Raw genomic sequence first — 13,319 nt, 5'->3', positions numbered from 1 at the left:
ATATATATATATATATATATATATATATATATATATATACAATGCCAGTCACAATTAACGTGTGCTCAGCTGGGAAAAGAAGTGTTTATATATACTTATTATGTCATCCATTTACCTAATATTATGAACTGTTACAGGCGTATTCAATAATCATGCTAATATTAAAAATTTTACTTAATAGAATGTGGGGATATAGAAGGCATCCGGTACTATCAGGCCGGGCGGAAGCGGAAATTGACGTCACACACATGGAGCACCTGTCAGCCACAGCATTTTTGCTACGGAGTCCCTGCATGGAAGGAATCCTCATTCATTCTTTCTTTCTTTCTTTCTTTCTTTCTTTCTTTAGTCGATTTCGAACTTGACCGTTTTTGTGGACCTACCATTGGCCTGTGGGGAACTGGGACGAACAGAGTATCTTACCAGGAGGACTTTTGAGTTGGATGCGCAGTACCGTGAGTACGCATGCAGCTGCGGCTTCCAAACATTTGCTCGCTTGCCCGTACATGCGTGCCGCTATGTGCATGTCACGTACGTAACTTTGGGGAAATATCTGAACTGTATAAATTTATGGGAGGTGAACGGTACTTTGGGCTGGGGGATTGAGTGTGTTGTGCGGGTGTTTGAGTTGTATTGGCGGGTTATATGGACGGGAGGGGGGAGGTGTTTTGTTAGTTTGTGGCATATTAAATATAAGCCTGATTGTGTTGTGGCTAATAGTTATATATGTCTTGTGTTTATTTATTGTTTTAGTCGTTCCCAGCTGAATATCAGGTCCCACCCGTGACTCCTTAATCTGAGTAGTGGCAGCGACACCCGGATAACTTGGGTGTGTTTGTTACAACCCATCCAAGCAAAAAGTTGCAACAACTAAACACTAGATGGCAGTAGAGATTGCACAATGTCTGCCCATATTATTTATTATTTTGCTTATACATTAATGAAAATAAAACTATTTATTACACAAAATTCTAACAATATAGGTACGTTTACTTCTAGTTCACTTTTTGTATGAATTAAAACATATTCTATTTATTATATTAAAGGAGTTAGGCAAAATGTAAGCCGAAAAGATATGTTTACTTTTAATTGTCTTGTTCTTTAAAGCTGAGTCAAAATAATATTATTGTCAATAATAATTATAATAACAATATTTAGAACAACAAATTATTATTATTACTAGTTTGGGGCACGTCCGACCGGTAGGAGGCCACAGGGAAGACCCAGGTCACGTTAGGGCATACTGTTTTTAGACCCAATCATGGCACCCACCTGTTCCCAATTAGCCTGCACACCTGTGGGATGTTCCAAATAAGTGTTTGATGAGCATTCCTCAACTTTATCAGTATTTATCTCCACCTTTCCCAACTTCTTTGTCACGTGTTGTTGGCATCAAATTCTAAAGTTAATGATTATTTGCAAAAAAAGAAATGTTTATCAGTTTGAACATCAAATATGTTGTCTTTGTAGCATATTCAACTGAATATGGGTTGAAAATGATTTGCAAATCATTGTATTCCGTTTATATTTACATCTAACACAATTTCCCAACTCATATGGAAACGGGGTTTGTAAATACATAGATAGTACTTTATGCAAGGCATACTTGGTCAACAGCCATACAGGTCACACTGAGGGTCGTCGTATAAACAACTTTAACACTGTTACAAATATGCGCCACGCTGTGAACCCACACCAAACAAGAATGACAAACACATTTCGGGAGAACATCCGCACCGTAACACAACAGAACAAATAACCAGAACCCCTTGCAGCACTAACTCTTTCGGGACGCTACAATATACACCCCCGCTACCACCAAACAACGCCCCCGCCAAACATGGTACAAATATATACTGTCAGCATTAGGGATGTCCCGATCCAGGTTTTTGCACTTCCGATTCGATACCGATATTGTTTTTGCATTTCCGATCCGATACCGACCGATACCGATACTGACCGATACTGGCCTATCCGAGCATGTATTAAAGTTTAAAGTTATTTAGCCTACTTAGTTGTCAGAATCATGTTGAAAAGGGTTTTAGTACTCTTGATAACAACTAGCCAGCTGAATTAGGGGAGTTTGAATAATACACAATGGTTGGTAACAAGAAACTGACCTGTTTATTCAAGGATAAACACAAAATAGACAAAATTATACATGACAGACAGAAATGGCATCATTGAAACTAGGGCTGGGCGATATGGCCTTTTTTTAATATTGCGATAATTTAAGGCCATATTGCGATACACGATATATATCTCGATATTTTGCCTTAGCCTTGAATGAACACTTGATGCATATAATCACAGCAGTATGATGATTCTATGTGTTTTGATTGATTGATTGAGACTTTTATTAGTAGGTTGCACAGTGAAGTACATATTCCGTACAATTGACCACTAAATGGTAACACCCGAATAAGTTTTTAAGTCGGGGTCCACTTAAATTGATTCATGATACAGATATATACTATCAGATATATACTATCATCATAATACAGTCATCACACAAGATAATCACATTGAATTATTTACATTATTTATAATCCAGGGTGTGGAGGGGGGCGTCGGATGTAAGTGTCAAAAAGACAGCCAAAAGAGTTTAATATGAGAATAAATCTAAAGTTAAAATATAGGGTAGAAATGCACCCATTTGCAGGAAATGTAGTCTTGATTTTCAACATTTTCTTTCAAGGCTTGCATGTCTACATTAAAACATTCTTCTTCATACTGCATTAATATATGCTACTTTTAAACGTTCATGCAGAGAAGGAAATCACAACTAAAAAAAATCACTAATTTTTTCATACGGTGTTGATGTGGAAATTTTTGCCTCGGCATTTTGATGGTGTGGACGTGTGGCACCGAATGGAGATAAGCGTCTCGACAGACGTTGCAATATTTGAACAATGATGACAAACTGTTTTCTCTGTCGTGTCCGTGTGTCGAAAATTGTTATGCGCTTATTTTTTTATTTGATTTTGTGCGTGGCAAATAATTGCTATGCGCAGAGGACGCTTGAGCAGTTTGCAATTGCACAGGCGCGCACCTTAGAGAGAACGTTGGTCACACGGCTGCGCTAGCATCACAGCTAACGTTAGCCATGCTGCTACCTCTCTGCTCGGGGAGGACGTATGTGACGTATGACGTGACAGTATGTTATGAGGGGCCGTTAGGGACATTATTCAGAATTACCTCTTACATACACTACTGAAATGCTCTCACATAAACAACTGAAATCTTTTTCTTTTATACACACTACTGAAACACTCTTATAAACACTACTGAAATGCTCTTATATACACTACTGAAACGCTCTCACATAAACAACTGAAATCTTTTTCTTTTATACACACTACTGAAACACTCTTATAAACACTACTGAAATGCTCTTACATACACTACTAAAACGCTCTCACATAAACAACTGAAATCTTTTTCTTTTATACACACTACTGAAACACTCTTATAAACACTACTGAAATGCTCTTACATACACTACTGAAACACTCTTATACACTCTTATAAACACTACTGAAACACTCTTACATACACTACTGAAATGCTCTTATAAACACTACTGAAACGCTCTTATAAACACTACTGAAATGCTCTTATAAACACTACTGAAATGCTCTTATAAACACTACTGAAATGCTCTTACATACACTACTGAAACGCTCTTATAAACACTACTGAAATGCTCTTATAAACACTACTGAAACACTCTTATAAACACTACTGAAACACTCTTATAAACACTACTGAAACACTCTTATAAACACTACTGAAACACTCTTACATACACTACTGAAACACTCTTATAAACACTACTGAAACACTCTTATAAACACTACTGAAACATTCTTACATACACTACTGAAACACTCTTATAAACACTACTGAAACACTCGTATAAACACTACTGAAACATTCTTACATACACTACTGAAACACTCTTATAAACACTACTGAAACACTCTTATAAACACTACTGAAACACTCTTATAAACACTACTGAAACACTCTTATAAACACTACTGAAACATTCTTACATACACTACTGAAACACTCTTATATACACTACTGAAACACTCTTATAAACACTACTGAAACACTCGTATAAACACTACTGAAACATTCTTACATACACTACCACTCTTATAAACACTACTGAAATGTTTTTGTCTCACGCACACACCTGGAATTATTTTTCACTAGTATGTATAAACGGATTTCACCAGTGTGTGTGTGTGCTTTTTACACGTGCGTGTGAGAGACAACAATTTCAGTAGTATGTGTGCAAAGATTTCAGTTATATGTATGAGCGCGTCTTACCAGTGTGTGTAAGAGCATCTTACCAGTGTGTGTAAGAGCATCTTACCAGTGTGTATGAGCGCATCTTACCAGTGTGTATGGGAGCATTTTACAAGTGTGTGTAAGAGCATCTTACCAGTGTGTATGGGAGCATCTTACCAGTGTGTGTAAGAGCATCTTACTAGTGTGTGTGAGCGATGTTGCATTCCGGTTCCGGTTACCAATAATCCCCGCCCCTTTTCAGACAAGTTCATTTTAATTTTTTTTAAAGCCAAGTTGTGGACAAAATGTCTGCCGACAAGTAGCTTAACCGAGGCGGGAGCTCCACTTCATAATTTGAGGACTTCAGCGGAGAATATAAGAACACTTTCAATGCAACAAGGGTCGGGCTGCCGCCGTGGGTCGCCCCTGCAGGACGCGGCACCTGAGCGGCCACACAACGGTGCCTTTCTCCTCCCGACAGCCAAGCAGCCTGGTGCAAATGTTACCTTGCGAGTTTACACTGCAGCATCATCAAGTGCAACGTTTCAGTTCATGGACATCGGGGCAAGAGGAGGAAAAGGTAATTAGACATTATTTATTTCTAAATTATTGTAGAATCACACGAAATGTAAGGCGACATGGCATTGTAGTGCGCTACAATGGTAACATGTCGAAATGTGAGTAACGTCGTGGTACGTCCCGCGTCCGGGCGAGGGAAATCTGGGTTCCTTGTCAGTGTTCCTCATAGAGATCTTCGAGCTGTCCTTTGTCTGATCCCTCACCTAGGACCAGTTTGCCTTGGGAGACCCTACCTTGTAAATAAAAAAGGAAACGTCACGTCACCAGTTTGGCAGTATTTTGGATTTTTTAAGTCCGATACGAATCCGTGGAAAAGGAGATACTGTTAGCAAAGCACTTTGCGACAACCTCCGACATGTGGTCAAGCCGTTCATGCGAGCCATACCTAAGCTTGACAATTCATTTCATCGACAATGACTGGGTTCTGAAAACACGATGCCTGGAAACTGCGTATTTCCCCGAAGACCACACCGGGGAGATAATAGCAGAAGGCTTGAAGGAGGCACTGTTGTCCTGGAGTCTGGCTGAGGAAAAAATGGTGTGCATCACCACAGACAGCGGGGCAAATATAGTGAAGGCAACTTCATAAACAAGTGGACACGGCTGCTTGCTTAATGTGACTGTTATTTATTTGCATATATTGTTATCAATATGGCTTTAAAGCCTGAGTTGTACACTACTAATTTCTTAATTACAATACTTTGCACATTTTGTTGGATTAAGCATTTATTTAATGTCAATATTTGCACATCGGCCAGTATTTTCATTTATTTGACTGTTTTTCATAATGCTGACCTCGTTCTAAAGGTTAAAGGTTATATTTAAAATAAAAGTATTTAAATTCAGCCTTTTTTCTCCTGGTCTTTATTTAGAATAGTTTTTTGTTTTTTTTATCAATAATTATCGATATCGACTGATATGAAACACTTATATCGTGATACATTTTTTAGTCATAACGCCCAGCCTTACTTTTGACGACTTTTGGAGTGCTTTTTTCCCCCTCGCTCGCACCGCTCGCATCGTCTGCTTTGCGCTCATGACGGTAGTGCGACGTAAATATGCGACGTGTCGACGCACAAAAACGGCGTCGACGTATTTACGTAACCGATGACGTCGACGCGTCGTTTCGGCCCTAGAAAACACGGACCGGAGTTTTTTTTAAACTGGATCTGGATCGGCATTTTCCCATGCCTTGCCGATACGCAATTTTTGGCAAATATCGGCAGCCGATCCGATCCAAATATCGGATCGGGACATCCCTAGTCAGCATAATACAGTCATCACACAAGTTAATTATCAAAGTATATACATTGAATTATTTACAATCCGGGGGGGTTGGGGTTGGGGGGTTAGGTTTGGTTGATATCAGCACTTCAGTCATCAACAATTATATCATCTGAGAAATGGACATTGAAACGGTGTAGGTCTCACTTCGTAGGCTATGTACAGCGAGCGGTGAACATAGTGAGCTCAGAAAGCATAAGAACAAGTATATACATTTGATTTACATTTGATTAATTACAATCCGGGTAGGTGAGATGTGGCGGGGGAGGGAGTTAGGCTAGGGTTGTAGTTGCCTGGAGGTGTTCTTTTAGTGCAGTTTTGAAGGAGGATAGAGATGCACTTTCTTTTACACCTGTTGGGAGCGCATTCCATATTGATGTGGCATAGAAGGAGAATGAGTTAGATCGGAATCTGGGTTTAACATGGTTAGTAGAGCTCCCCCTGGTGTTGTGGTTATGGCGGTCATTTAAGTTATGGAAGTAGTTTGACATGTACTTCGGTATCAGGGAGGTGTAGCGAATTTTATAGACTAGGCTCAGTGCAAGTTGTTTTACTCTGTCCTCCACCCTGAGCCAGCCCACTTTGGAAATGTGGGTAGGAGAGAGGTGTGATCTGGGGTGGAGGTGTAAAAGTAATCTGACTAGCTTGTTCTGGGATGTTTGGAGTCTAGATTTGAGGGTTTTGGAGGTCCTGGGGTACCAGGAGGTGCATGCGTAATCAAAAAAGGGTTGAATGAGAGTTCCCGCTAGAATCTTCATGGTGCCTTTGTTGACCAGAGAGGAGATTCTGTAGAGAAATCTCGTTCATTGGTTGACCTTTTTGATTACCTTGGTTGCCATTTTATCACAGGAAAGATTAGCCTCTAGAATGGAACCTAGGTAGGTGACCTCATCTTTCCTGGTGATAACGATGTGATCCACTTTAATAGTTAAGTCACTGACTTTCTTAAGCTTGATTTGGGACCCAAATAGGATGGATTCCATTTTACCCAAGTGTATGGATAGCTTGTCAGCGAGCCAGGTGCAAATTCTACAGAGTTCAGCGCTGAGGATTTTTTCCACCTGTGACTTGTCCTTGTCTGATACCAGCAGGGCCGAGTCATCCGCAAACGGGAACAATTCACAGTCGCATGCTGATGACATGTCGTTCACGTATATTAGGAACAGTAAAGGCCCCAATTTACTGCCTTGGGGGACTCCACAGCTTACTGAAAGAGGGGGGGGGGGGACACGATGCCGTTCACCTCTACCACCTCGATGAGGTTTTGTCAAATCCGATTGTTCTGAGCTTATCCAACAGTATAGCGTGGTTAACGGTGTCAAAGGCCTTCTGAAGGTCCAACATGACCATGCCGCAGTATTTGCCCGCGTCCACCTCATGTTTGATGTGGTCGGTCAGATAGAGAAGGCATGTGTCAGTGGAGTGGTTAGTTCTGAAGCCGGATTGGAATTTGTACATGAGTTTATTGGTGGCAAGGTATCTATCGAACTGTTCATAAACTATTTTTTCCATTACTTTCGAAATAGAACTGAGAATAGAAACTGGTCGGTAGTTGCCAGGTTCTAATTTGCTTCCTTTTTTAAAAAGGGGAGTTATTCTTGCTATCTTGAAATCTTTTGGTACTTGCCTTGTTTAATTGAGAGGTTTATTATGTGTGTGATGATTGGGGCAATGGTGGTGGCAGAGTCCCTGAGGAATCTGGAGGGGATATTGTCAAGGCCAGTGGCCTTGTTTAGGTGGAGCGCGCTCAATTTTTTGAGCACCTCGTCAGCTGAGACCATTTCTAATTTGAAATCGTTGTTCATGGGAGATGGTTGTCATGGAGATGTGTCACGTGTTGACAAGCATTCTAAAGCTGTTATTCCTAATTATTAGTTAATGATGGATTTATTTTCATGCTTGTTGAAGTGGAACATGTAACTCAGTCTATCTACACAGTAACACCACACGATCTTACTTTATTTATATGGGATTCACAATTGATGTACCGGTAATTTTCTAATCTTGTCAATTTGGTTGCATTATAGTAATAGTAAATATTGGGATAGCATAATATTATTATTATTATCATCATATAATTATTTGCAATGAAGGCAGAGGAAATTAATCACAACTACAGTTTCAGTACATTAATTTATTAATTTGTATCTGTTGTAAAACTAATTTGTTTTTAAATGATCATTCAAACTGGTATATAAATGTTTTGTGTCATTTGTTTTTGGTCATTTGTTGTCCAAGTCCTCCTTGATTATTATGCACAGCAACAAAAACAGAAAAGTTAAACACAAGATCACAATAATCATTAATAGAAGTAAACATTTTCAAATATCATGCAAATGTATGCAAAAAAACTTAATATTTGATATCGGTATGTTGATGACACGTTTACAATACGTCATTAGTCCGGTCAGACATTAATATAACATAATTAAGTCAAGTTATTGGAGTCTAAAAAAGTTAATTAAAATATGTCAGGCTTTACTTGCAAACGTTGAAAAAAGCTCCAGGCACCAAGCTGTCTGCAATGGAGGAAAGAGCACAGAGGACACGCAACATTACGATAGTCGACGTCTCATATTTAAACAAAAATGGATATCACTACTGTCACCCCTGCTTGACGTGTCTGATTATTGCTGTTTTAGATTAATAAACAAAGATATACTTACAAATTATATTCGCTCTTTCCGCACCGCATCGAGCCGCCATGTAGAAAATATTTTTCAGAGTTGTGAGCGCACAGGATCTCGGGATATGAAAGAACGCGAAGTGTACACGGATGCAACCTTTCTGCTAATGGGAGAAAAGGACACATTTGTCGGACGGATTCGAAGGACACTTGGAACTTTTTTGAATTGGGACAGCCTTCGTGCACCGCGATGACGTCAGCACCCCACAAATGCGCACTGCAAAGGATGCAGACCCTGAATTGGGACACAGCTTATGTCCCCATGGCTGGCCTGGGAACTCCTCGGGATCTTCTGGGCTTCTCTGCTTAGGCTGCTGCCCCCCGTGACCCGACCTCGGATAAGTGCAGGTGTGTCAAAGTCAAGGCCCGCGGGTAGTATTAGAACCGGCCCAGGCAGCACGGTGAAACAGGGGTTAGTGCATGTGCCTCACAATACAAAGGTCATGAGTTCAATCCCGGGCTCGGGATCTTTCTGTGTGGAGTTTGCATGTTCTCCCCGTGACTGCGTGGGTTCCCTCCGGGTACTCCGGCTTCCTCCCACCTCCAAAAACATGCACCTGGGGATAGGTTGATTGGCAACACTAAATTGGCCCTAGTGTGTGAATGTGAGTGTGAATGTTGTCTGTCTATCTGTGTTGGCCCTGTGATGAGGCGGCGACTTGTCCAGGGTGTACCCCGCCTTCTTTCTTTCTTTCTTTAGTTTATTTCGAACATAAACACACTTACAGCATAATACATCACACAATTTCATATCATTTCATTTTACATCATGCCCGAAAAGGAGTAGGAAGAAGCAAAGCTTATTTAATCCTACCCCTTTCCCACTTCAGAGCGTTTACAAATATATAGAATCATTTACTGACCTTTTTATATAATAAAATAACATCTATGAATTAGTATACACAACAGTTTTGTAATATGTAATTAATTAATTCAGTCATTATTAACATACTGAGATGAAGAATATCTTATTTCCAATAAGGTTGGAAATATTTCTCATAATTCTTCTTCTTTGTACTTTGTAAGCACTATTATTTTGAACAACCTCTTGAACTGGATCATATGAGTACAATTTTTAACTTCTTTACTTAATCCATTCCATAATTTAATTCCACATACTGATATGCTAAAAGTTTTAAAAATTGTTGTACATTCTTTGGTAGCAGGTTCTAGTTTGCTTTGTACATCATTTTAGCTGTTTGCAATTTTTCCAAATCACCGAACTTTAATATTTTTGACTCAATAAATAAAGGGTTTGTATGTTCTCTATATCCAACATTATGTATTATTCTAACTGACCTTTTTTGTAACACGGTTAGCGAATGTAGCGCACATTTGTAATTATTTCCCCATATTTCTACACAATAACTGAGATATGGTAACACTAGCGAGCAGTAGAGAATCTGAAGTGATTTTTGTCCCAGGACGTATTTTGCTTTATTCATTATTGAAATGTTTTTTGCCACCTTATGTTGTATGTTTTGTATATGAGATTTCCAGTTCATTTGATCATCTATTAATACTCCCAAAAATCTGGTTTCTTTTACCCTTTCAATGTCTACTCCGTCTATTTGTATTTGTGTTTAATGCTCTTTTCTACTGTTACCAAATAGCATTATTTTAGTTTTACTGAGATTCAAAGATAGTCTGTTTTTGTCAAACCATCTTTTTCATTTGTTCATTTCTTCTGTTATTTGTATTATCTTCTGTGTGTTCTCTCCTGAACAGAAAGCAGTTGTGTCGTCTGCAAATAAAACTAACTTTAAGTCCTTTGTAACTTTACAAATGTCGTTTATATAAAGATTAAACAATCTTGGTCCCAGTATTGATCCCTGGGGTACACCACAAGATATATCTAGCCGTGTTGACATATTTTCACCCATCTTCTCATATTGCTTCCTGTTGGTTAAATAGCTTCTTACCCAATTCAATACCAAACCTCTGATGCCGTATCGTTCTAATTTTCGTATTAAAATATCATGATTAATTGTGTGAAATGCTTTTGTTAAGTCCATGAATTCTACAGCCGCACATTCTTTACCATCTATGGAATTGGTAATTTCCTCTGTTATTTTGGTTAATGCTATTGATGTTGCGATATTTGCTCGGAATCCATATTGGTTCTCCACGAGCGTCCCACTTTTGTTAATAAATAAATCTAATCGACTATTGAATAATTTTTCCATGATTTTGGAGAATTGTGGTAGTAATGAACTGCCTTCCGCCCGAATGCAGCTGAGATGGGCTCCATCACCCCCCGCGGCCCCGAAAGGGACGAGCGGTAGAAAATGGATGGATGGATAGAACCGGCCCGCAGGCCACAGCCGCCTGCTGCTGTTTTGCACGCACCAATACTCCAATGTGGGCGCTAGGAATTTTAAAAATGGTCATAAAAATGGGGTTCCACAGTAAATCTTTGGGGTCCCATTTTTTTGTAAGCGTTTTGAAAACAAATGATGAATGTATGCATTATCCTGTTATATCTCACATTCTATATTGTGTGGAAAAAGGTTGTCATAAACGTTACTTAATTCATTAAAATAAATGATACAAAAGAAAACACATTTTTAATGCATATTTATGTAAATGTATTCAGTTATAAACATTCATTCACTTTCTTCTTTCCTTCATGGATCTAAACTTTACCGCTGCTTGTATTTTTTTTTTTCTATATTTTTTATTGTAATGTTTTCAGAATGTGTTTGTTCTATTTTTGGCCAAAGTAAGACAAAGAAAACAATCTGAAGTTGTCTTTATTTTTTTGTTTTAATGCCACGATTTTAATAGTACGGCCCGCGTGTGCACAGATTTTCCTCCATGCGGCCCCTGAGCTAAAATGAGTTTGACACCCCTGGATAAGCGGAAGAAGGCGATGGATGGGTGGATCATTGTAAACTGTATCATAAAAAATGATCGTATTGTATCCCGATTTGGAAATGTATTACATTTTTTACCCACTCTTGCAAACTCCAGGCACTAGATGGCAATATAGATCACACTATGTATTCCCATAATTAATAGCACTGAGATATTGCCCTTTTAAATACTCATTACCAATTTATTTATACATACAAAATCATTTATGCCGGTGGTCAGCAACCCGCGGCTCTCGAGCCGCATGCGGCTCTTCAGCATTTTTTAAAAAGTATTGAAAATGAAAAAAGATGGGGGGAAAAGATTGTTTTGTTTTAGTATGTTTTTTTGTTTGAGGACAAACATGACACAAACCTTCCCAATTGTTAGAAAGCCTACTGTTTAATATGTTTGTGTGTATGCTTCATTGATGAGACTATTTGGTGAACATCGTTTTGTCCTACTAATTTCGGCGGTTCTTGAACTCACCATAGTGTGGACTGGGACGCAACAGTTTGTTTACATGTAAAATCTTCCACTCCTTCTTTGTCTCATTTTGTCCACCAAACGTTTTATGCTGTGCGTGAATGCACAAAGGTGAGCTTTGTTGATGTTATTGACTTGTTGGAGTGTTAATTAGAAATGTTTGGTCAGTGCATGATCAAATATGTTAACATGCTAGTTGTATGTAAATCTGAAAATCTAATTTCCCTTAGGGGATCAATAAAGTACTATCTAATGTACATATATTGCATCATTATGCCTCATTTGTAGGTATATTTGAGCTCATCTAATATCCTTTACTTTTACCCTTTTTGTATATAATTTAGTTTTGCATGTCTCATGACATATTATCTGTATGTAATATTGGATGCATGTTTTATAGTTGTTTGTGTGCCATGTTGTTCCAGACCACAGCAAACGTTACCCAGCTTGCCAAAGATTGTAATAAATCTATTAGAAAAAGTCAGCCTGCCGTTTCCTTTAGCTTGGACACATACATCTATACCTTTGGCCATTAAAAGCCAGTCATTTCCAGGAGTTCTCACCTTCTGAGTAGCCTCTGATTTACTAATGGTTTCTATCCATCCATCCATTTTCTACCGCTTGTCCCTTTTGGGGTCGCGGGGGGTGCTGGAGCCTATCTCAGCTTCTCAGTTTGTAATGTTGTAAAAATGTGTAGAACAAATAATACATTTCAACTTTTCTGTCAATGAAGATTTGCTTCAGCCTGCGACACATAGTCATTTTGATAGTAGGCTATTATCGACACTTACATCATGTGTTTCCTTCATTATAAGACTTATGCCCTCCCGGTATCAGTTAGAGATGTTACCTCAGTAGAAGCATTTAAGTCCCATCTTAAAACTCATTTGTATACACTAACCTTTAAATAGACTCTCCTTTTAGACCAGTTGATCTGCCGTTTCTTTTCTGCTCTTCACCCCTCTCCTGCGTGGAGAGGTAATCAGATGAGGCTCTAGCTGTTCAAAGTCGGGACCCGGGGTGGACCACTCATCTGTGCATCAGTTGGGGACGTCTCTGCGCTGCTGACTTGTCTCCACTCAAGTTGATCTCCTGCTGGCCCAACTATGGACTGGCCTCTCACACTATT

At 39.0% G+C, this 13,319-nt stretch overlaps 1 protein-coding gene across 1 annotated transcript in view; it reads left to right on the top strand.

Moving 5' to 3' along the window:
• The first annotated feature begins 267 nt into the window (after window positions 1–267).
• The window catches only part of mettl24 (methyltransferase like 24), a 62,493-nt gene continuing 49,441 nt past the window's right edge, over window positions 268–13,319 (top strand). Inside the window, exon 1 of the mRNA XM_061929881.2 lies at window positions 268–455. Within this exon, the coding sequence (XP_061785865.1) occupies window positions 444–455 (12 nt within the window). The 5' untranslated portion in view covers window positions 268–443. The remainder of the gene's footprint in view (window positions 456–13,319) is intronic.

The sequence above is a fragment of the Nerophis lumbriciformis genome, linkage group LG34 (assembly GCF_033978685.3).
Source record: "Nerophis lumbriciformis linkage group LG34, RoL_Nlum_v2.1, whole genome shotgun sequence".
In the NCBI taxonomy this organism is placed as follows: domain Eukaryota; kingdom Metazoa; phylum Chordata; class Actinopteri; order Syngnathiformes; family Syngnathidae; genus Nerophis; species Nerophis lumbriciformis.
The sequence above is the reverse complement of the archived record's forward strand: the minus strand, read 5'-3'. Positions and strand labels throughout refer to the sequence as shown.